Source organism: Carettochelys insculpta, chromosome 3, assembly GCF_033958435.1.
Source record: "Carettochelys insculpta isolate YL-2023 chromosome 3, ASM3395843v1, whole genome shotgun sequence".
Classification (NCBI taxonomy): Eukaryota; Metazoa; Chordata; order Testudines; family Carettochelyidae; genus Carettochelys; species Carettochelys insculpta.
Genome location: NC_134139.1, coordinates 31,538,390 through 31,563,830, shown reverse-complemented (window position 1 = coordinate 31,563,830; position 25,441 = coordinate 31,538,390). Strand labels below are relative to the sequence as shown.

The 25,441-nt window shown below is 42.6% G+C and overlaps 1 protein-coding gene across 6 annotated transcripts in view; it reads left to right on the top strand.

Annotated features, from left to right (window-relative positions):
• The first annotated feature begins 410 nt into the window (after nucleotides 1-410).
• RCOR3 (REST corepressor 3) overlaps nucleotides 411-25,441 on the top strand; it is a 35,852-nt gene continuing 10,821 nt past the window's right edge. For 3 of the 6 annotated variants that reach the window (XM_074989570.1, XM_074989567.1, XM_074989571.1), the window contains exons 1-9: nucleotides 411-645; nucleotides 1,163-1,219; nucleotides 7,406-7,483; nucleotides 9,928-9,980; nucleotides 13,130-13,291; nucleotides 14,685-14,834; nucleotides 17,475-17,599; nucleotides 18,564-18,642; nucleotides 24,590-24,808. In XM_074989570.1, the coding sequence (XP_074845671.1) occupies nucleotides 504-645; nucleotides 1,163-1,219; nucleotides 7,406-7,483; nucleotides 9,928-9,980; nucleotides 13,130-13,291; nucleotides 14,685-14,834; nucleotides 17,475-17,599; nucleotides 18,564-18,642; nucleotides 24,590-24,808 (1,065 nt within the window). In that variant the 5' untranslated portion in view covers nucleotides 411-503. Of the gene's footprint in view, nucleotides 646-1,162; nucleotides 1,220-7,405; nucleotides 7,484-9,927; nucleotides 9,981-10,102; nucleotides 10,229-13,129; nucleotides 13,292-14,684; nucleotides 14,835-17,474; nucleotides 17,600-18,563; nucleotides 18,643-24,589; nucleotides 24,809-25,441 lie in introns of those variants that run through there. The other 3 variants (XM_074989572.1, XM_074989568.1, XM_074989569.1) reach the window with 2 other exon arrangements.

Here is a 25,441-nt window from a genome sequence, read left to right as displayed (position 1 = left end):
GGACCAGGTGTCCCAGCTCACCGCGAACTCCCCAGGGCGCAGCTCTCCGAGCCCGGGCTCCCCTCCCCTCCCCTCCCCTCCTAACACACCCATACGGCGGGCAGAGCGTGCACCTCCCGCCGCGCTCTCCCTGCGACGCGACTCGAGCATTGCACTCCCACCCCTCCCGGCGCCTCGGGCGCGGCCGGGGGCGAAGTAGTCCCCACAGCCCGGCCAGCGGCAGATCGCACGCACGCAGCAGACAGGCCTAGCCACAGTCCGCCCCCGCGAGACATAATCCTTCCGCCGTTCCCTGCCCCTGCTTCTCGGGATAGATCCGTTCAGGCCGAGGCGGAGGGATCTCCGGTCCTAGGCTGCGTAGGGGCCGGGCCGAGCAAGGCGGGGGGAGCGTGAGGGGGCGGAGGCGCCGGCTGGAGAGGCGGGGGGGCGGGGAGGGGCAACATGGCGGCTCTGTCTTAACTTTCCCCCCATCAGGCAGCGCCGCCGCTGCTCCCCGCCCCGCCATGCCGGGCATGATGGAGAAGGGAGCTGAGTTCTTGGGGGGCAAGAGCCGGGCGGCCCCCAACGGCACCAAGAGCAACAGCCCCTCCAACGGGCACTACTCGGAGCCGGAGAGCGGAGGCGGCGACAGCGGCGACGAGCACGGTGCGAGCTACAGACTCCCCGCCGGGCCTAGTGGGGCCGGGGCGAGGCTGAGCCACGGGGAGGGGGCGGGGCGCCGCGCCGGCCACCGCGGGAGGCTGCGCATCTCGGCGCTTTGCTCGCGTGCAGGGCGGGCGCGCGGTGCCTTGCCATGGCTCGCGTGTGCGCAGCGCGTGCGCGCGCGCCTTGCACTGCAACTACACATGTGGGGCTGGGGTGGCGGTGCAGTGGCGCGGAGCGTCTGCGGCGGTCCGCCCGAAGCCCCGTAAATAACTCCCACCTTCACTAAGTAATAGACTTTAAGCCGCAGGGTGGGGGAGGGGTCTGTTTTGCATCCCTGGTGGAGGAGGTGGGGTCGCAGGCAGCCTTTGAATTTGTAAGATTGTTGGTAGCTTCGGATGGAGCCCAGTCCGTTTAGCTCATTGAATTATCACAGTTGTTTTCATTTCACTATCATTCTCCCTTCCTCCCGCTCTTTAAAGAGGAAATCCCAGTAATGTATTTTTCTCTTGCATTGCAGATGTAGGAATGCGGGTCGGAGCAGAATATCAAGCTCGCATCCCCGACTTTGATCCTGGTAAATAGCTTTTGTACTATAACCTGACATCTTGTTGCTGCTATTTTGAAAATGGGGGTTAACATTATGGTTTATAATAGCGAGGTGTTCCTTTGTGCGTTTCACTTGAATACTGTGTGGACACATCGAATTTGCAAAGGTTAAGGTGGATTTTTTTTTTTATTTAGGCTTTGTGTTTGCTATTTTGTGTCAGTTGCAGGAGCATTGCAGGGGCATTATCTGCTCTGTGTGAACTAAGGGGGAAGACATTGGAAAGGGAAAAAATGTGCTTAATTTACCAGGACTGGTAGGGCTACAGACAAAGCATCAGTGCCTCTTCTTCTCCCACCTGTGCTAAATGATAGGTGCAGGTTATAGGGGGGACTGGGGAAAAATATTTGTTTTATAATGCTCTTAATATGGTATCTATTGGACTGAGTTGGGAAGGCTTGCATCTTGGGAACAACAGTGGATACCTGGTTATTCTGGTACTTATAAAATATAGACTTGTTTGGCTGGTTTTCAAGTGCCTTTTTGTGTAAGGTGGGGTAGTCTCAAGACCTCTAATCTTGCAGACTGGATAGCTTTGCTTGCCCACACAGTAGGTGCAGGAAAAAAGGGATATTGGCTAGACAGACAGAGTTTGACATTATGTGTTAATGAGCTAAATATCAGACACCTATTTTATGTGCATTTATAATAATAATAATGTGTTAAGCGCATCTGTCAGTCCTGCTGTGGTGGTCACAGTGAAGCCTGTCTACTTTCCTGTTCTCCAAACAGGCTCCATTGGTGTCAGATGATTCCTGCCGGGAAGAGGATTGGGCCAGAGCTCCTCCCATGGTACCTCCCAAGTTGGAGCTTCTGTCGTTGGGAACTAGTTGCCCTTAGCCTGGTTCTTGGGTCTGGAAGCAGTTTTGAAAATGATTTTGTCTTAGGAGCGGGGTACATCCATTAGGATTTTGGGGCATGTAAAAAGGTTTTCTCTGGAAACTAGTACCATGTTTCATACCTGAGGTTTCTGTTTGTGTTAACAAATGTTATCGTTAGAGCTTGTTAGTTTTACATCAGTAAATCTAAACATGTTGGTTTTAACTGACAAAAATGATCACCCCAGTATGAGGTTTAGTTTTGTTCAGGCAACAGATCACCTACAGTAGCAAAACCTTTAGCAACTATTTTAATACTTTAACAGGGCAGTGAAGAGAACATGTTTCAGTTTTCACAGGACAACAAAATTCTGCAACTAAAATGCTTGTAAACTGTGTATGTATTATGCGTACATGCAGTAGATTTGAAACTACTAGCATAAAACTGAGTTGTATGCATTTGGGACTCTTATAAGTGCATGGGAGACATTGTAGAAGTGGTCTCTGCTGTTGGTTAGTGTGGGGGGGAACCCTAAATACTATATTAAATGTGTTTATAATCAAAAATAAAGGAATGTTTTTTTAGGCTTATGCATACTTCTGCCTCCCAGGCAAAAATTCTGGACAGAGGGACTTAAAAATTTATATCAACTTACAGAAAATCTTTGTAATTAAAAGAACCGTAATTCTTTTATTTCTGATCTAGTAATGGAAATCTTGCTAAACTATCTCCTGTCTTGTCTTGATACTAGTACTACAAAATTTAATATTGAACTTGGAATGACTGCTCCCATGAATTGTGAGAATAAGTGTGAACCTCAGTAGGCTGTGTGTTACCGAAAGAGTTGTGGCCCTATAAATCTACCTGAACAACTGTTCTCCTTTTGATATGGGGTTATGGCATCATTAATTTGACAGCCAGACGTCATTCTGGAAAAAAGATGTGCATGCTGTGGAGTGAGTCCTGTTTTTTTTTTTTTTAAAGAAAACAAACATTTTTGTGTATAGCAAATATGACAATTTATGTTTTATGATGCGTATATTATATTTAAATATATAAATGTATTTAACGCTGCTGCTTTAAAGCTGAATGTCTCTTCTGTTGTGTTTGGTCTTGGCATTAAGGTATCTCTTATGAAGAGTACATTAATGTATTAATTAAATGTTCTAATTGAGTGCTCTCCATTAGATTTTTTAAGCAGGTAGCCATCAAATTGATTTTTAAAATCTCATTCTGTTAAAGCAGTGAGGGGAAAAATCAGTGGCTGATTAAAATTGCATATAAAGCCTAAGGCCCAACTTTGCCCTCTGATAGTTGTACACAGTGCCACAAAACAAATGGATTTTGAAAACATGTATGAGTAGTGAATCCTGAGCTTTATTTGATCAATTTTTTAAAAAATATATTGTTGCAGATAGCTGTATTAAATGACAAAATATGTTAAAGTTGTGACACTCCAGCAATGGTAAACTAGATGTTAAGTGTTCTGCTTGGGTGGACTCCATTAAATCTTAGTCATAATATTCAGGGTTAGTATTGATGCTGTCATGTGACTATAGAACATGAAAAGGAGATTCTGGTTGAGAGCAGAATAGCATGAGAGATTACTGTGTCAACTTTTTTTTTTAAATGTTTGTCCTTAATGTTGAAATAGTATTGTATGATTGAAGAAAACTACATGTATGTTATCTTTAAATGGAACAGTGGAGAGACATAGTGTAGTTGTCACTGAAAGAGACATTCTTGTATCGTTTTAGATGTTTAATAGGAATAAGAGAAATGTATTATATGGGAGAAGTATTTGATAAAGTAACTGGCCTAAATTCTGAAATCGGCTGATTACCAGTAAACAATCTATTTTTAATTTTCTTCTGCCCAACAGAACCAGATTTTTGTTATCTTCTGTTAGTTTATCACTGGAACTACTCATTCTGTTTTCTACTTCTGCTAAAACAGAAGCCTTTTTCCTTGTCTTCCATGCCCGCAATCCCATATCAACCATGCCCCTGTTTTTTACTGGTACCTCCCTGACACCATAGCAGTGTCAATATCATGAATCAGGTTTCTTTTCTAAATCTTGGGTTCCTCCAGGAGGACAGAATAAAGAAACTGCTGTGATGGAAAATGTGATGTATGAATCAGTTTGAATATACTTTTGATGAAGAAAAGAAAGGAGGTGGGCAGCAGAGGAAGGTTTTGAGGGTATTTGCAAGAGGAGGGGAAAAGGAGGTACCAAATCTATTAGTTTTTTCTGCTGAATTTGATAGACTTCTGCTTTTTTTTTTTTTTTTTGTGAATTCATCAAGGCTTACAACCTAAACTTGTTCCATTGAGTTTTGGAGCTTTTATGGGTGTGCGCAGAAGAACCCCATGTTTGGACAGGTACTTGTTTGTTAAAGGTGGTTTAGGCTTACTTGGCCCTTTTTCAGTATGGAGAAGCTGAACTGGATGACTTCTCAAGTGTTTTTTCATCCCTACGTTTCTGTAGTTCTGTGATAACTTCAAGGTTTGAATCTTCGTCTAAACTTGTGTAATAGCTGTCGGTGTTCTGGTCATAAATTGATATATATATTTTATGGTCAATTTTAAACGTAAGCATTTCACAAGCACGTATTCTGGTAGTCCTCTCGTTTCAATGTACTTAATTACCTTGAATACAAGAGATCAGTTACTATTGTTGGCTCAGATTAAATGTTTGACATGTGCTGTAGGTGAAGGAAATAGCTTTAATATATTTGTAAAACTAAGGCTATGTGTACACTAGCGCCAGAACTTCGAAAGGGGCATGATAATAATCCTAACTGAAAAATGCTAATGAGGCACTGCCATGAATATGCAGTGCCTCATAGCATAATGGCGGCCACAGCGCTTTGGAAGTGCTGCTTTCCATCACGTGCAGGTCATCTAGATGGGATGCTTTTTGAAAGGACCCTGCACACTTCAAAATCCCCTTTATTCCTATTTGGTTATAGGAATAAGGGGATTTCAAAGTGAGTGGGGTCCTTTCAAAAAGGACCCCGTGTAGACTAGCCACACGCAATCAAAAACAGCACTTTCAAAGTGCTGCGGTTGCAACTAATTAATGAGGCACTGCATATTCATTAGCATATTTCAATTAGGTTCATTATCGTGCTCCTTTCAAAGTTCTGGGGCTAGTGTAGACACAGCCTAAATGTGACGTTACTTGTATTCATATTAACTCAAAATGCCATTCTTTCTTATAAACAACTAGCAGATGTATCTGGCATTGCTTGAGCCCTGTGAGACCAGCTGGGGCCCAGCCAGCAGCTGGAGTCCAGGGAAGCCACAGCAGCGTGTCCTGCGCTGTTGAGTCCCAGATGGCAGCTCCTCCCTAGGTGTCTGGGGCTGCGCTACCCTACTGGCAGCTGTTTAGGCGGGTGGGTAGGGGGGGAAAAACTATAAGGCCATGGTGTTGAGGGTTACGTTGGTTGGCCCTGACCAGTGGCTTTTTCCTGGGCTGACCTGGGCTGTGCTGCCTTACTGGTGGTGTTCCCTCATGGGAGTTGCCCTGGCAGCTGAGGTTGTGCTGTCTAGTCCTGGTTGGAGGTTTCTTTCTGGGAGTAGGTTGGGCACTGGGCAGTAGTATCCCCTTCCATTCCCCAGGACTGGCACTGGGGCGAAGGGGAGGAGGAGGAGTTTGGGCTGAGGCTTTGGGACAGGGGGCCACTTACTCATGGCCAGTGGCCTGCATTTTGTGGCACCCTGGCCCTAGCTTGTCACTCTTACTGATAGGACACTCCCCCTTCCCTTCCCCACATTGTCACTCTGTGCTACAGTATAACTGTCCCCTGTGCTTACTGCCCCCTGTGGTCATAAAGGAACATAACTGTCCATGCTTTCAGACTCCTTTCCATTTAATGAGAAACAATCTGATTCCAAGCACATCCTCTGATCCTGGCACAACCAAGTCCTGACCTTCCTTAAGTTATGGTAAGAGGAAGCTGTGCATCAAATTTGTTGGTCCTAGCTCTTATCATTTAGGAGGAGTTCTTGAACAAACAGCCATGGACAGACAGATGCACGTTTCTGAATTATAGTTTGAGTAGAAAGTGGTTGTAAGGAACTGACTTTTTAAACAATGAATGTTAGTTGTATTTAAAATGAAACATTTGCTTATTAAGTTTTGATATAACGTTGATGTAAAGTCGCTAAAGACAGTACCAAATACAAATGCTACTAATCTAAATGAAGAATACTAAGTATAGTTCACATCCAGAAAATACTATGTTCATCTTTCCTGTAAAATTACCATTTGCCTACTAGCTAGAAAAAAGGAAGGAATCTGTAGGGTCTGAGGAGGAACCAATTTACTAATACTAATTTACTAATTTAAATAGTTCAGTAGGTAGGAAGGAGAGATGGGGAGGGGTCTGGATTTCCTCAGGAAGACTGCTCCTTGAGGCTGTCTGCACACTTGCATCCCTTTTTCGAAAGGGGTATGTAAATGAGGTAAAGTAAAATGCAAATGACACAAATTTGCATATCTGATGCCTCATTTGCATATTCATATTTCAAAATAACTTCTTTTGAAAGAAGACCAATGTAGACACTGCTCTTTTGAAAGTAAACCCCATCTTTGAAAGAATCCTTTCCTTTTTTAATGGGAAGAAGGATTCTTTTGAAGATGTGGTTTACTTTTGAAAGAACAGTGTTTACTCTGGTTTTCTTCTTCAAAATAAGCTATTTTGAAATAAGCATATCCAAATGAGGTGTCAGACAGATTTGTACCTCGTCCATTTTTTATTTACCTCATTTGCGTACCCCTTTTGAAAGAGGAATGGAAGTGTAGACACAACCTGAGGGAAAATGACTCTCTGTAAAGCAGGTGAGCATGTATTCTAACTGCTGGGCAGAAACTTAGAAGCAGAGACAATTATCAAGGCTTATATTATGTATGGGGTTGTTTGTTCTGTGTACGAATACAGTAGTCAGTGTAGCTCTTTTGCTCTAAGTGGCAAGCATCATCCAGCAGCTACATTCAGCAAGTATTTTAGTCCCTTTTAAAGGAGCCCAGTCAATATGTGGTCATCAGACTGTGGATATGTTGTCAGTGTCAAGGAAACAAATGCACTTATTACTGCCTCCAACTAGCGAAGTAACCAGCCAAGCATTGTGAACCCTGAACTATGCATGCAGTCCCACCCTGGCAAATAGCTTGTGTCAAATTCGGTTAATTGGCATAATGTAATATCCAGATGTGAATGGCAGCTTGTTTGCTTCAGTGGCTCTATTCCTCTTATATGTGCAAGACAATAACTGTGAATACACTGTTATTTAGGTCATATTAAGAAGCACTAAAGACAGTCTTTCTTACAGGTGCTACAAAATACACTGATAAAGACAATGGAGGGATGCTTGTGTGGTCTCCGTACCATAGTATTCCAGATGCCAAGTGTAAGTTCTCTTTTCCTAAGGAAATTTGTACTCTTAGCTAGAGCAGAGTAATTGCTTCTGATATTGAACAGTCCATTTCTAATTTTTTTAGAACATAAATCGTCTTTCAGTGTGGGAATGTTGTATAAATTACACTGTATGAAACGATACAGCTGATGTCTCCTCTCCCACGTATTTCTCATTCAGTGGGTTTGGGGAAAGAGAAAACATTCCACATTTAATCTTTTTGGGAAGAAGGCTTTGATGCCTAGTTAAGTTTTTAAACTTCTTGAAATGTTCCTATTATCATAATTCTCTAACGTATATTCATAGTGGAGCAAAAGATGCCATTTTGAGACTTTTTTTTCCATTGTACCCGGCCAGGAGAAAAGGTATTGCTATGGCAGTGTTCATGGATGAGTTACTGGGTGAAATGAAGTAGGGGCCCAGTACAGGGGAAAGATGATAATAGGTACCTGTGGCCCTCTTATTGGCAAAGTACTCCTTAGCATGCCATATCACCAAAGCAGATAATCAAATGTAGGAACCATCTTATAGGATCAATGGCAGTCTTGCCCAGTATCCTGCCTCTAGCTGTACAGTGGTCCCTCTATTTGCACGAGGGTTCCATTCCCACCTACCCTCTCATAAGTCAGGGGGCAGCTTCTTCCCTGATGGAACACACGTTCTGCCGCTGGGGAAGCAGCAGGAGCACCTGGAGCTCCTTTTGAGAGGTAAGTCCTGGGGTGCGGGTGGGGTAGTTGGGGAGGATTAAACCTGCTGGTGGGTTGGGACCATGTGAGGGGGGCAGGGGGTTCAGCCTGGGGTGGGTTAGGGCTGCAGGGAGTGGAGGCGAGCTGGAGCCGTGCATGGAGGGGGATGGCTATTGAACCAGGGCATGGGGGGTTGAGCTGGAGCTGTTCTTGGGTGGTGAACTGGGCTGTGGGGGGGTTGAACTGGGGCTGAGGTGGTTAAGCTGGAGCTGGGGGGGGGGATTGGTGTTTGAACCGGGGCGGGGTGGGGGAGGGCTGAACTGGAGCCATGCGTGGGGGTGGTGAGCTGGAGCTGTGTTTGGGTCATGAACTGAGGCCTTGGGGGTTGAGCTGGAGCCGGGTGTAGGGGGTGATTATAGCTGGGAGTGGGGGTTTGAACCAGGGCCAGGGGAGGTGAGATTTTGAGATCCACTTAACTTGCATTAATGCATGTTAAGCACAACTTGAAATCATGCATTCGTAGGTTTACTGTGTATGCTTCAGAGTAAGAAACCGTGTAGTAGGCAGTTATGAGAACCTCTACCCCAGAGTTTTCTCCTAGTAGCAGATGGAGATATGCCCAAGAGCTTGGTGATTTATATCCTTTCCAAATCTCTGAATTTATCTTTTTAATACAAGGAATGTCCCTTTTATTCTTCTGTTGTGTGGTTGGGTTAATTAATAATGAAGACTATTTAAGGTTGTTATACATGCTTGGTCCAAGCAGTTTGGCTAGGCATAACCAGAGTATAACAAATTTACTCTTGGAAAAGTAATGGTTGGACTTCTACAGACAATTGACTCCACTGGGTGGGTACAAATAATGCTAATAAATCAAGGAAAATGGAGAAATAAACTCAAGACCTGTGAGATTATATGGCTGCTGCTGGGTTTCTCTCTCTTTTGACTTTTTTTTAAAGTTTACCAAAGTTTTCTTTAACATAGTGGCCGTCTACACTTAGTAAAAATTTGGCCAGATTGAAGAATACTAATGAGGCGTTGAAATGCATGTTGGCGGCCGCAGCACTTCAAAAGTGTTGCATTTTGCTGCTGCGTGGCTCGTCTACACCAGGGTCCCTTTCGAAAGGACCCCACTAACATTGAAATCCCCTTATTCCTAGGAAGGGACTCTGGTGTAGGCGACACATGCGGCAGCGAAATGTGGCACTTCTGAAGTGTCGTGGCTGCCGGTATGCTGATGAGGTGTTGAAATGCATATTCATCGCCTCATTAGTAAAAACTTCAAAATGGCCATGCTAATACCCAGATCCAAGAATACTAAGTGTAGACGTAGCCAGTATCTCCCAATTCTTCACTCTGAAACCTTTTCCTCTCTTTGAAAGTCCCCCAGCAGTGTGAGATATGCAAGATCACTTGATCAACAACTCTGTGGCAATTGACTAAATATTTAAAATTGATATAAATATGTTGGATACCATTATGTACAGTTTAACTGTAGGGCCTATATTACAGGTACTGTATATAGGAAAATAGTTCTTGAAATGCTTCAATTTTACGCACTTCAGGAAACTTCACTGACTTCCATGGAAGTGCTTGCAGTGTGCAAAGTAAAGCACGTGCATAATTTTTTGTAGAATCAAACCCTGTGAAAACAAGCAGGTTGTAAAAAGTAGCAAATGTTCAAACTTTTGGAAGTCTTACAGCAGAACTAACACTTTTGGAGAAATTAATTCTGTTATTGCTTTCTTGCAGTAGATGAATATATTGCAATAGCAAAGGAAAAACATGGATACAATGTGGAACAGGTAAGATGTGACTGTGTTGTGTGGTGGGTATTTTTTTTTTTTTTAAAGGTGATGTTTGCTGTATAGCACACAACTCACTTTTTTTTTTCATATGGCTTCCATAAACTAATGCTATTTCTCTTCAGGTGCAGCAGCAAACTGCAGTTTTATGGATCTGCATACTGTTGTGGTGTGGACTGTCTGCAAAAGATTGAGCTCTTTATTTTCATGACATGCTCAGTTTATAATACACAGTTTTGAAATATTTGGTATGTTTCAGTACACTGTGTATGTCATGTAACTGTGTGTTTATGTAACCTGGTTTTTTTTTGTGTGTTCTTGGGCAAGCAATTTTTGGTATGGGCTATTGCATTTTGAACTTAAATATTTTAAATGTTCATGTTGATTCAGCACTCTCCATTTTGCAGTTCCAGAGCATTTCAGCCTGTGGGGTCATACAAAAATAATTCAGCTGGCATGTTTCAAAGCAGGAAAAACACTATCAAAGTTCCAAAACTTGCAAGCCACGTCTACACTACATACCTCTTTCGAAAGAGGAGGGCAAGTGACGGAAACGGGAAATGCAAATGAAGGGCTGATTTACATATTTTATGCTTCATTTGCATAATTTCTTTTCGGAAGAGATTCTTTCAAAAAGAAAAAACAGTGTTGGTGGGTTTCTTTCAAAAATAAACCCCAATTTTGAAAGAACCTTCATTCTTTTTAAAAACAAACAAAAAAAACCCAAGAATAAGTGTTCTTTTGAAAATGGGGTTTATTTTTGAAAGAACCTGGTCTGCTTTTTTTCCTTTTTTCAAAATACACAGTTTCAAGTTGTGTGTAACTCGCTTTAACGCAAGTTAAGCACAGCATGAAGCTGCTCTGTGTCTCTCTGTCTGCCTTCCTGGCTCCCCTCCACTCCTTGGAGCCAGGAAACTAACTAGGGCTGCTGCCCTGGTCAGTTTTCCAGCTCTGCAAGGGGAGGGGAGCTGGGAGCCAGGATGCCCCTTGGTTCCCAGCTCCTTGCCACCTGCAGGATCCAGGAAACTGACCATTGCACCAGGGTACTCCTGTAGGAAGGCAGGGAGAAGGCTTTTAGCCTGTCTAGCTGCCTGTGTAACTTGAGGGTTTACTGTACACAACTGAAGTGTGATATGTAAATCAGCCCTTCATTTGCATTTCTGATTTCCGTCATTTGCATTCCTCTTTTGAAAGAGGAATGTAGTGTAGACGTACCTGCAGTGTTTGGAGGTTGTAGTTAAAGTTCTGTAACTACTTAGTTTTGCTGTTTGTTTAACCACTACCCCATGAAAAATAGTATACATAAACATTAGTAGTTCACACTTCAACTGCGCTATAGCACGTTTGTATATTAAACATTACCAAATGAATGAATATACTAAAAGTAAAGGTATTGGGGGGGGGGGAAAAACATGTTTACTTACTGATGTACTAGTAAAGCATCCTGTTTCATAACCCTCTTTTGGAGGAAGAGTAGCACAAATAATACTGAAACCTTGGTAATCAGAAATCCTTGGAATACTTGGCTGTTGAGGTCTGTACTGCTGGAAGGAGAGGCAGATAATGTTATGGTCTTCAGAATGTTTTTAAAAAAATTTTAGCTTCTACTGTGTTTTGCATTGCTCTTTAAGAACACTGTATAGTAAACCCTTGAGATTGTGCATGTCTCAGATTAACACAACTACCGCCCCTGACAGGAGCGGTTTCCCGATCCCTGAAATGGTGGGGAGCTAGGAACCAGGTGGCAGCCTGGCTCCCCTCCATTTGCAGAACCAGGAAAATGAGCAGGGCAGCAGCCCTGGTTAGTTTCCTGGTTCAGAGGAGTGGAGCTGGGAGCCAGGTTCCAGGCTCCCCTCCACTGGTTGAAACCAGAAAACGGACCAAGGCTGCTGCCCTGCTCAGTTTTCCCTCTCTGCAAGCAAAGGGGAGCTGGGAGCCAGGCTGCTCCCTGGTTCCCAGCTCCCTGCTGCTTGCAGGACCTGGGAAAATGACCAGCAGTCATTTTCCTGGGTCCTGCAAGCGGCAGGGAGACAGAAACTAGGCTGCTCCCTGGTTCCTCCCTGGTGGGATGGACAGTTTCCCGGCTCCTGCAAGCCCAGGTGATCTGGGAACTGGGCTGTGTTCCCATCTCTCCTCAACTTACATGAAAATTTGAGTTACATGGGCTTTGCAGAAACGCAATCCCTGCATAACTCGAGGGTTTATTGTGTCTTTTAAATAAGTCAGTCTGCATGCTCAAAGGAATGGTAGCTTTGTGCTTACTGTGAAATGGGAAACTGGTAGAGCTGTTAAATCAAGTCACTCAGCTTGCTATTGATCACATATGCACTTGTGCTGAACTGATTTAGTTCTGATGGAGTATTTCCAAAGTCCTGAACAAGACTTGTAAATTCTGTGAAGGTTGTGGGGGTTCTTTGAGAGAGGAAAGTCGTCAGTTCTAGAGTCTTTATCAGAAAACACAAAGAAATTGCATGCTATTTACACCCAATAAAGAGATGTATTTAAAATTCTGTTTTATGGTGCTTCATACGCACTCATGGACAATGGAAGTGCCCGTGCAAGTTATACAGTTTCTTTTATTTGAGACTGGTGGGGGATTGTTAAAAAGGACATTGAAGATGTATCCAGAATTTCAAATTCATGTTTATTTGCTCATGGTCAGCCTTTTAAAACTGCAGATGCCTTATTTCCCTAATGAATATTTTTTTAAACTGCATGTGCACATGTAGCAGGTGAGAGTAGAGTGCTTGGTGGCTTTCTCGTCATTGAACGGCAGAAATCTTCTTATTTGAGTGTGCATGAAGTTTGGCCCATGAGTATCTGTAAACAACTGCATAGGATATATCTCTTCATAGAGGGAGTAAGGTTGTCAGATTTTGAGCTTCCCATTGTTTTATGCTAATATAGAGTTGATGCTGTCCGACTGACTGATTTGGTCCAGGTATTGCAGCATGGATGAAATGCAAAATATCTGTGGAGAGAATCTTATAAGTGATATTACATAGGCACAATAAAAGAGATGCTTAAATGTGAACTCCTTTGAAGAGTGGTGGTTCTTATGTTAGATACTTAGTCATATTTAACATAGGTTTCTTAGGAGCTTTGATGCAAATAAGCTAAAATAAAAAACAGATTTTTTTTTTCCAAAGGCACTTGGCATGTTGTTCTGGCATAAACATAATATTGAGAAGTCCCTTGCTGATCTCCCTAATTTCACTCCTTTCCCTGATGAGTGGACAGTTGAAGATAAAGTTCTGTTTGAACAAGCTTTTAGTTTTCATGGGAAGAGCTTTCATAGGATCCAGCAAATGGTAAGGTAATATTTCTGGTTTATAGCTATTTAATAAAAAGTCTGAAGGCTTATACCAGTACAGAAGCCCCATTGTGCTAAGTACCATATAAATATTAAAAATAGGGTCCCTACTCCAAACAACTTAAGCAATGTCTACACTATGAAATCAATTTTTAATAAATTTGACTTTTTAATCTCAATCTTATAAACTCAAAGTTAATTATCCACAAATGTTCTGGAAAGTTGACTTACCATTTCTCCGTGTCGACTTACCGCAGCTACATTGCCTTGTTCAAGTTTGACTGTGAGCAGTGCATTGTGGGTATCTATCCCACAATGCTTTAGCTCTGTTGCATTCTGGGGGTTTTGTACCACTTTTTGCAGCGGGGGTAGGTGGGAGTTGTTTGTTGGTATTTGTTGCTATCTCAGAATGCAAAGCACTCTTCCAGAATTTAGAGCACCCACCAACCATGCAAAAAGTGAACAGAAGATCCTGGCAGAGCTCGAGCATGGATCCTTGAATGCTTCAAGTCGTTGCACAGGCCATTATGACCACTTCGAGTAATGTCACACCGTTGCCTCAATGAGGGCAGTGGGCTGAGATGATAGTTGTGGATAAAAAGGGTGGAGATGAGATCAGTTAACTGCAGACCCTGAACTTAGGAATGCTAGCTGCCCTGGATGCATTGCTGAACGTAGAGCGGCCGTCTTGGATTCATTAAACCAGCACACACTGGTGGGACTACATTGGTTTGGGAAATCTGGGACGACCAGCAGTGGGTGCAGAACTTTCGCATGCACAAGTCCGCTTTTATGGAACTTTGTGATTTGCAGGCACCACCGAGAACCCACTCTCGGACCCGATTTTTGCGGGGCCCCCCCCCACGTCCGTCTGCCATGAGTCCTCTGTGGACCTTTGCGTAACGGCAGGCAGCTGTGCTATCAGCCCTCTCCACCTCTGTCCAGATCCCTTTGATGGCCTACTTGCAATGATATGTGCACCCTACCGCACATGTGAACCAATAAATCAGACCATGGTTGTCTTTTTATGAAAGAGTACATTTATTTGGCAGGAGAGGGTTAAGTGGCAGGGAAAAGAAGGGGTGTCAAGGGAGTTGGAACAACTTTTTGCAGTGGGTCTTGGGGGTGGAGCAGCAGACTGTCCTTTCCCTTACTTCCCACATTCAGGGACTGTGACAGTGTGTGTGTGTGTCTTTTGGGGGGGGGGACGGTGGGCAATCTGGATTCTGGGGAGTCCAGGCAGCAGGGAGTGGAGCCTGCAAACTGAATACTGCTTAGGGAGTCCCTCTGCAGCTCCAGCAAGGCACGCAGGACCTCGGTTTGGTCTCACAGCCATGAGGAACTGTGCTGTGTCCTCCCAGGAGTGCTGATTGCTCTCTCCTGAACTCCAGGACACTCTTCTGCTGCTGTGCTGTGGCGCTCAGGCTGGCAGCAGATGCTATTTCAGCCAGCTCCAGCTACTGCGGGATAAGGTTCTGCTTGGACTTCTAGTGCTTCCTTGCCCTGTCTCCCACACTGAGGATGTCTACTGGAAAACAAAGGTCAAAATTGAGATATAGTTCACGTAAAGCACTTACCCATTATCTTTACAATCAGTGACATTTTCTTTTGGCAAGGCTGCTTTTGGCTTCTTAAGGGTGACAAGGATCAAATTCTGCATTGTACAAGCCATCACTTAGCCATGCCATTTCATTGGGGGAATGGTAAGCTATCATCTACTTTATTGGAGGTGTGGCGGGAAGGGTTAAAGCAGGGGAAGCTGGCTGGTGTCTGGGAGCAGGGGAAAATGTTTTCTTGGCGGTCCCTGGAGCAATCCTCTGCGAGGAAAACCTGCCTGTGCTGGACATGCCAGGGTCCACAGAGCCTGGCAGCTGTGTGGTAAGGGGGAAGAGTTTGATTCCAGCTGCATGGCCAGCTGGGTGGGGAGGGATCCATATAAAGTACAAAGGTGGGGGAAAGTTTTCTAGACACATGGCACGGGCGAAAAAACATTTATCGGTGGCTCCCAATCAAGCCAGCAGAGTGATAGGAGGGGCGAAGGCCAGGAGAACCTGCCAGCTGCGTGGAGGCGGGAAGATAGTGCGCCCACCAGCCACGTGATGCAGCAGTGCAGTACAGGGAAATGTAAAAGGTCATGGAGCATTACAAAGAAATCAGTTTTAAGTTCACGTGTTCCTTTAGGTTGCCAAAGATGCCATCACTCTCATAGGAATAACAGATGGCAGAAAAGAAGAGGTGCTCATACTGTGTGAGCTCAAGCCTGGAAGATTTGCCAAAATGCTGTGTGGTGCCATGATATCAGATCATTATCTGCTTTGCCTGGCATCGCAAAGTGGGCTATTATGGTAGTTGCAATAAGTCAGGCCGGCTGAAAAACCTTGTGGGGAAAAAAATACAAGAGCATCTGGATGAAGCCTTCCTGGAGATCTCCAAAAAGGATAAGCAATCTACCCCCTCAGAAATATTAAAATGCTGTTCTGAGGAGCATAGATCCATAGAAAAACCTATATCTAAATCCAGCTGCAAGCCACTTGTAGCATTCTAGGAAGAAAATACCCACCAGAGCAGCTGGGCCCTGGAGTTTCAGGGAATGGTGTAAAGGAGATCAGCTCGAGGTCAAGGGTGAAGAGCTTCAAGCCGTGGGAAACAGCTTCCTTAGACCCCCACTGGTTTCCCTTGTCCTTCTCTCCATTGTCCTCTTCCTCCTGCCAGAGTTCTTTCATCCTCACCTGGCCTTGCTGGGCATCTCAGGACTAACCTCTGTCGATCATCCCATTTTAAAAAAAAATGTTTTAATCAGTGCCCATGTTGTGCTTGGACACTCGAAGTCTGCCCTCCACTGACTCCTCTCTCCAAACATCAAGGAGATCCATGATCTTATTATGGGTCCATGCTGGAGTTCTCTTTTGACCCTGAGAACTGAGATCACAAACCTGATTACTCATGATGGCAAGAGATGGCTACTGATGTGATGCAATGGCTAAAAGAAATTCAGGCTTCCGGGCATCTCTTAGATTTCCAGGGCTTGCTGGTGTTGAATTCAAATTTGTGGGCTTCCTTTTACTGACTTCCCGAGCAGCAAGGATGGAACTGGCCTAAGCTGACAACTGTGGGCCATTGTGGGATACAGGTGGGACACCTCTGGAGGTTAATAAAGTTGATTTGAAGACTGCAGCTGTGGTCACACTAGCTCCTCCTTTTGGAGGGGCTATGCGCGTGTGGCACTTTGGAATATGCTAATGAGGCATTGCCATGAATTTGCAGCAGATCATTGGCATATTAGCAGCTGCGCATGTTTCGAAACATAGTTTGAATTTAAAAGTTCAAATTAAGGCTAGTGCGGAAACACTATGGCCTTTCAGAGGGGCTATGGTAATGTTGCACTTTGGAATATGATAATGAGGCACTTCCAGGAATATGCAGCACCTCATTAGCATAATGGTAGCCACACATACTTTGAAACTGTCACGTTCAAAAATGCACACTGCCTGTATAGCTCGGGGCCTTTCAAAACAGCCCCTTGATTTTGAAAGCCCCATCTTCCCATTTGGTTTTGGGAAGGAGGGGCTTTTGAAATCAGGGGGGTCGTTTAGAAAGGCTCCCGGCTATACTGGCAGCGTGCATTTTTGAACGTGGCAGTTTCAAAGTGCGTGTGGCTACCATTATGCTAATGAGGTGCTGCATATTCCTGGAAGTGCCTCATTATCATATTCCAAAGTGCAATATTACCATAGCCCCTCTGAAAGGCCATAGTGTTTCTGCGCTAGTCTTAATTTGAACTTTTAAATTCAAACTTGACACTACTCCCAAGGTGTTTTTTGATGGTGTTATAATATCAACCAGAGTGCTCCCTGAAGTTGACCTAATGGTATTTACAGTGAAGACAGTGACACTGTAAAATCAAGCTAACTGCCTTAAAATTGACTTTATCATGTATTGTAGACATAGTCTAAGAAACTTAAATTCGGTTTTTGCATCTATATTATTCAACCCTTACAGCTGTCAAAACTCTCTCAATTTATTTACAAAAGTGGCATGAGAGTTTTTTAAATGGGAAAACATTTTTCTCTAAATGCCTGGAAAATTAATAAAGTATTTATAAGAATTTTTGTGAGATATTTGTGCTTCAGCTGCTAGTTTACATAGTTTATCTTTTTTACTATTTGAAACAATTCTTCTAGCTTCCAGACAAAACTATTGCAAGCCTCGTAAAATATTACTATTCATGGAAAAAAACTCGCTCTAGGACAAGCTTGATGGATCGGCAGGCTCGAAAACTAGCTAACAGAAATAATCAAGGTGACAGGTGAGTTGAGCACTTTTATATACATAATTGCCTGAGAATTAAGTTCTTTGTTTAAGTACGGCTATAGCATCATTTCCTGATGATGTGCTTCAACTCTAACCTGGAGGGACCATTTCTAATGGTGAGCGTATGCTAGTTTAGTCTTACTGGCATTCATCAGACAAACTGTTTTGTTTTAAACTTAAGCTCTAGGAAGTAAATAGCTCTTTGACAAATGTGGCAAAATGCTGGTTACTAAGTTATCTTGTGGGGGAAAAAAAATCCTGTGAAACAAGATGTGGAAGTTTTTGATTGGGGGTGGGATCAGTGAGGAAGGAAAAGGTAATAATACAAATTGCTGATGGTGTCCAGTAATACTGTTTTACTTGTATTATGTGGTTTATTATGTTTGAAACCTTTTAACTAGCTTCAATTTAAAAAAAACTTAACATGCAATTACCGTTCTTCATTTTTATGATAAATATAGTTTTTAGGTCTGTTTAGGATTTTTTTAATAGCAGCAAAGACTCTGACTACATATCATCCTAAGGAGGCAAGCCTTTTAAATAAATTCAAAATAACTAGGGACCTTGTCACTTAAATACTGCAAAATCAAATCAGTTTACTTTGTCTAGTTAGACTTTTCATTTATTAGAGACATACTGAACTTCCTGTGTGGGGTTTTGTCCCTCTTCGTTTCACTGGAAGTGCTACTGCTTGAATAGTATGAGCTTGGATCCAGGTCTTTTCTGTAGCATTTTTCTGATTTTGTTGCTTTAATTGTGGTACCGTACACAAGCAATAAAAGGAAAGAATTTCGAGGGTGCGCAACATCTTAAAAAGAAATTCCAAAATCATAGTAACTCAGATCTGTTGTATAATTTTAACATTGAGAGCATGTGTTAGTGGTATGATAGCATTTGCAAAAATAGTGGATTAACAGGGCTAATAGCACTGTGTTTACTTATCTCTTGTCTGTCCTCAGTGATGATGATGTGGAAGAAGCACATCCAATGGACGGAAACGATAGTGATTATGATCCCAAAAAAGAAACCAAAAAGGAGGTAACATGCTAATTTAAAACTGATATTGGTAATTTTTCTGTATGTTCTGTACAGAAGGTAACTAGCAACATGGTGAAGTCCCATATCATGTTTAAAATATAGAAGATTTTGAATGAAGCTAACATTTACTGTTTCTTTTGCTGAGACATTTCTATGTTTTTATGTAGCATATCCCTCTTTGGTGAGAGAAATAAATTGCTGATCAGCCAGTGAGAAGAAATTTCAGAGAATAGCTCAGGTCTTATCCTGTCAAATACTCTTTCCGCTTTCTTACCAATGCCGAATAACTACATACCAAATACAATGTGGTATTTTTCACAGTAGATGTTCTTTTCATTCAAAGCAATGAAGATATATCTATCTTTCACTTGTTTTAATACCTTTTTCTAGTAGAAATTATGGTTGATGTGATCTTACTTTGCCCTTTTAAGAGGGAAGGAAATTCTTTTGATATCTGAAAAAGTATCTTTAATATTTGAAAACTTTACGGTAAGAAGAGTAAGAACATAAGAACGGCCATACTGGGTCAGACCAAAGGTCCATCCAGTCCAGTATCCTGTCTCCCGACAGTGGCCAGTGCCAGGTGCCCCAGAGGAGGTGAACCGAAGACAATGATCAAGTGATTTGTCTCCAGCCTTTGACTAAAGGCTAGGGGCACCATACTTTACCCTTGGCTAATAGCCATTTATGGACCTAATCTCCAAAAATTTATCAAGCTCTTTTTTTTTAAACTCTGTTAGAGTGCTGGCCTTCACAGCCTCCTCTAGCAAATGATGTCCCTTTACTTGCTGTTCTTGCAAATAAGACTCAAAAGATTATTAAAACAGAAAATCTAGAGGAAGAATTATACAAATTTACAGCACTTTGTGCGTCATAAGTTTCCTTAGTTATTTGATCATGTTTGGATCTTCCATACCACAGAGAAGAGAACATTTTCTAAATGTTAAAATATGTGCTGTTAAGAAAATAATGGGGTTTTTTTGAGTGCAAGCAAGAACATCTAAAATTAGCAAGTCTTTGTTTTAAAGACACCATGGGAATCATGCTGCTCATGCGACTTAATATTTCTGCCAAAAATAACTTGAAACAGAGTGGTCCAACAGGACAGAGCACTGGATTGAGAGCCCAGAAATGTGGGTTTTTATGTCCCAGTTTTGCCACTGTATGGTGGTGGTGTGTGATCTTCAGCAGCTGTTGGAAGTGGTAGGGCATAAATCTATTGGAGAAATTCTTTCTGCCTCTCTTGTTCTCCCTTCCTAATGGGGGAGGTGCTCTAATGTCATCTCTTTTGGACATTGCACCTCAGTAAGAGGGCAAGCTACTTTTAAAGAATTACTGCATTTGTTTTCATGAATTACTGCATTTGAGCCATTAAATGAGGAATAACTAAAAAGTTTGTAGGAACTGGCCAGCTAGAACTAGAAACAGACTACAAAATAAATCTTGATTTTTGGGTTGGACAAACGTATTAGTTGAAGGGGAAAATCTATATTAGACTTAGAGGAGAGGGAAGTAGGAACAAATACAATATGCAGATACAAAATACAATATGGGATGGCAGGAAACTGAAAGGGAATAGTGATAGTCCTATAAATGATGAAGTAGGTAAGCTGATTTGAGAAGAGCTCGAGTTTCCCCTTTCCCCCACAGCACCTGTAGAGCAGTTCAGGAATTAATTTAATAGTCTTTAACTAAGATAATAGAGAAGTGCCTAGTAAATGCAGAGTTAAAAGGACATTCATTAGGTTGCAGAGTCTAAGGTTTCTTTCTGACAGCACTAACTTCTGAGCCTTGATTTTTGCACTTCCTAGCTTTTGAGTACTTGACCCTGCAACTTTTTCTGTATATAATTATAGCTGACTATGAAACTATCAGCTGTGCCATCAGACATTAAGGTGACAAGGGGACCATTGTGATCATGTAGTTGTCTCCTGTACACTACAGCCCTCAGAACCTTTCCCACCCATCCCTGTAATAGATATGTAACATCTGGATGAGTTACTTAATTCTTTAAATCATGGTTTGATGGACTTCAGTTTGCAAAGAATCTCCCCTTTACTATAGTTTAAACTGGCAGGTGACCCATGCTGCAGAGGAAGAGGAAAACATCCAGGGTCTTTGCCTTAGGTTTTTGGAAAATTTTTAGCCAAAATGGTTCAGCTAGTCTAGAGACCAAAACTAGGGAATAATGTGGTGACCTCTTTTTAAATTCTGTAGGGCCAGGGTTGTTAAAGTATTTAGGTGTTGCTGTCCTTGGTGTAGTCAGATTTCGACTCCTATGTGCCTAACTCCTTTTTAAAACTGAAGTGTGGGCTCTTAAATCATTTAGGCTGTGTCTAGACTGGCCCCCAACTTTGAAGTGGGCATGGTAATGAGGGTTTAGGGAGATGACTAATGACATGCTGTAGTGCACTAGGCTAAAATTAGGGCACTTCATTAGGCTAAATCGAAGTTGCTGCAGGGGAGAAGTGCCGGCTTGTGCGTAGCTTCTACTTTGAAGTCCCTTTACTCCTCAGGTACTCCTTTACATGCAAGTGGGCACTTTGAAATTGCTGAGGGGGAGATTTAGCCCTAATGAAGTGCTGCATATGCACTGCAGTGCTTCATTGGTAATCATGCCCCCTTTGAAGTTGGGGGCTAGTCTAGACACAGCCTTAAGTACTGCTATGCTCAGTATTGGTAATCTAAGTACCTTTTAAAATGTAGTCCTGTGTGCCCCCTGTGCTTTGTAAGCAGGGATTTGAAATAAAGCAGTTGATACTTTTTTTGTTGTGCCTGTGAAATTCCATGCACATTTTGCAAAGTTACAAGCTTTTGAAAAATTGGAACATTAAACTGAATAAATAAGGAACTGACATGTGGAGGGAGACTTGGCACTGGCTGGACAAAGTTAGACAAGGTGCTAGAAGTGCAAGATTTGGCTAGGATCCTAGAGAGGGAAACTGGAATTAGGAGCCAGTCAGTGCAGAGAGGCAGGTAGAGGATTTTTGCAATGGGACTGGGATAGGAAGCTTGAAGAGTAGAAGCGGGCCGAGTACACAAAGGAGAAAGGGACTGAGTTCAGGAGCCAGGGATGGGTGAAAAGACTGGACTAGAAAAGGGTAGGTTACAGAACACTGAGCAAAAGAGATCAGGCCTGCGGGAATAAGGGCAGAAGTCTGTGCCCTCTAGGACATCCCTTCACCCCGCACATCTGAAGTCAGATTGGAGTTCCTTGAATTTTACTAGTCTTCTGATGTCGGGGAATATCTGACAGTGGATCCCATTCCCTTCCAGTGTGTGTTCACATACAGGATGACAGCCTATCACTACTGTCATTACTTCAGCATAGTTGGCAGTGGTCTCTGTGATGAATCAGAAGGTTCCAACTTGGCTGATGAGCCATGGTGTATGATTTTGATGGATTTTTTTTTTTGGTGTTCCTTTTAAAACCTAGGAAATTGCAAACTATTTAAAAATATTATTTAAGTTGCAAAAGCCAACACACTTAAGTTAGGAAATGCCTGAATTAGGATTGTCCACACAATCCTGTTTCGACAGTCTTGTGCATATGCATTGACAGACTTCAGTTACAAGATGACATACTGTTTTTTCCACAGGAACTCTGCCTCATTCCATCAGTGTGCCAGATGGGCCTGCTTTGGAGATGAATCAGAGTTGTGTAGTAAAGGAGGCTGTTGTCTGTAGGACCCCTGCCTCATTTGTTGTAGAAGTTGAAAGGTGTGTTGTGCATGAGTTTGGGGGTTGCAGGACTAGAGAGGATGGTTTTAGTACTCAGATGTTAAGCATTATTATTGAATGCTGCCCTGAATTCTATCCCTGCCTCTGCCATACAGATCCTGTGTGATGCTGAGCAAATCATTTTAGCTAAATATTTCCAAAGATGCTTTCTAATGAGGTGTTCCCAATTTGCAGATGTACATTGATTGCATTAGTCAATAGACACTGGATTAGAAAGTCTCAGGTACTGTACAATGCAAAAAAAATCTTTAATTGGCACCTGAATATTTATTTTTTACCCTTTGACCTTAGGCTCCATCTGTAAAATGGGGTTAATACTTCAACCCACAAGAATTTTGTGAGAATAAATTGTTTGTGAAGCTCCTGAATACTGTGTATCCAAGATCTCTCTGTATATATGAGCACTTCAGAAAAGCCCATAAGGAAATTAATTGTATTCATAGTAAGAGTTAAATAGTATGCTGTAAATGAGACCCATAGAGGTTGACGCATAATTTCTTTGTCCATGGTCCACTCCAGGCTATGGAAGTTGTTTGTTTGGAGGGCTGCAAATGCTTGTGAAAATGGGGTTGGGGGGCTAGGGATGATGGGTTTGGGATGTAGGTGGGAGCCCTTGGCTGGCACTGGGGGTTCCAAGGGCAGTAGAGGGATCAGGGCTGGAAAGGGATGAGAGTGCAGGGGGACTGGGGTGCAGGGCTCCAGGCAATAGTTACCACCTCAGGCAGCTCTTGGAAACAGTGGTATGTCCCCCTTGCATCTGGCTCCCATGTGGAGGTGTGGCCAAGCTGCTCTGGCTTTTCCATGTACGCCACGAGCTCCCTTTGGCCTGGGTTCCCGTTCTGTGAGAGCTGTGGTGCTGCTTGGAGCAGGGCAGCACATGGAGAATCCTGGCTGCCTTTACATATAGGTGCCAGAAGGGGGAAGTGTTGCTGCTTTGTGGAGCCACAGAACAGGGCAAGCCTCCAACCCTAGTTCCCAATGGGAGCTCAGGGGTCCAACTAAAATAGCTGATGGACAGAGGTGACCCATGGGCTGCAGTTTGCCTCACCTTGGCTTACAGCCACACACTGAACAATGAAGATAAAATCCTGTGGTTTGAATGAAGCAGGGTGTCCTGAAGGAAAACCAGCTTGTGATCACATTATTAAAGGAAGCGTCGTAATGCACACAGACACAGGGTGGGGACAAGAATTAGGGTTGCACAGGCAATGTTTCGTTCTGGAATTTGGCAGGGCTGTCCAGAAAACAGTTCCATTTCATTAAATAATTAAATGTTTCCAAATTTGTTCATTCTGAATTAGAATGCCCGCAGAGTAATTTGGGATGGAAACTCTGTTCTCAAGTCAATATAGGGGACTTGAACCTGAGCTCTAACCACCAAGCTATGTAGAGTGTGTTTCTTTCTTGTGCTCTCATAATTTGACAGAGTTCATTCTGGACCTAGAAATCTTCATGTGAAACATATCTGTTGCAGCAAGACAATAATTTGATAGTTTTTTTTTTTAACTAGTTTTTATGCTTGTCTTCGTAACCTTATTTTTATACGGACTATATGGAGATTCAGGAGCCTCCGTTTATGTACAGCATTTCTTATAACCTGTAACTTTAAAAAAAAAAAAAGTGTTTGATTCAGAAACTCCACTAACATAAGAACGGCCATGCTGGGTCATACCAAAAGTCCATCTAGCCCAGTATCTTTTCTTCCAACAGTGATCAATGCCAGATGCCCCAGAGGGAGTGAATAGAACAGATAATCATCAAGTGATCCCTCCCTGCTATCCATATTCAGACTCTGACAAACAGACGCTAGAGGCACCATTCCTGCCCATGCTGGTTAATAGCCATTGATTAACCTATCCTCTGTGAATTTATCTAATTCTTTCTGAACCCTTTTACAGTCCTGCTTTTCATTATTCTTCATAGTTTTGTGTGCTAACATTTCTCTAACCTAACTGAAAATATAGTTTTTGTAATGAAACTATACTCTGTAAGGTTTGAAAGAAATGTTACAAAGTTAAAGATTGACAAAGACTATCCAACAACTAACGTGCGAACATAACTGGATTGTACAGCTTTCATGCCCTTTTCAGATATCTGTAGAAATGGCCTGGGTGTGTGGTTTTTGTTTTTTGTAAACTGTAAAATATGCTTGAATTATATTTAAAAGTTGAATACTTTAATCACCTACCCCTTCCAACTTTTTAAGGGCAATAATGAACAACCTGTTCAGACCAGTAAAATAGGACTGGGTAGAAGAGAGTATCAGAGTTTACAGCATCGCCATCACTCTCAGCGTTCAAAATGTCGTCCACCGAAGGGCATGTATCTGACTCAGGAAGATGTGGTAGCGGTTTCCTGTAGCCCCAATGCAGCCAACACAATTCTTAGACAGCTGGACATGGAGCTAATTTCATTGAAGCGCCAGGTATTTTGGGTCACCTGTCTTCTTTTGTTTGCACTGAACTCTTTTTGTTCCTGTGATTGATTGTCTGTCACAGGGCTGCTGCTGTATGCTGACTGGGCCACCAGTGAATAACCACTGTCCTAATCCCTCTCTTTATGAGATCTCTGAAATCCATATATCTGTTGCTTCAACACATACCTGAACTGATTTTTCCTATGTTGTTTAATTTTTCACTGATAAGTTGTAGGTTAAAAATAGCTTCTCCTGTTTTAATGCTACCATTGCCCACTATTGAGGCTATAATCACGTAGGACTTCCTTTCTTAAAAAAAACACATGTACTATACATTTAATTCTTGTAAAGGACTAATCTTCTCAGCACTTACTTAATTTTTAGATGGGAGTGAATCAAACTTACTGCATTTTAACACTTTATCTCACTTCAAGGTGAATAAAATCTAATGGGCATGCAAGTGATACATTTATTGTATATTCACTTTTTTTAGTGTGTAGAGGATGGGGAAATTGTCAAAACAATGGAAAATCATGGATCCATATGTATCTATCTGTTTTTAAATGCTAGAAGGGTGCAGCTCTTTCTGTGGTGGGACCAAATGCAACGGATTTTATTTCTATAGTCTGTGCCGTTTGTGGC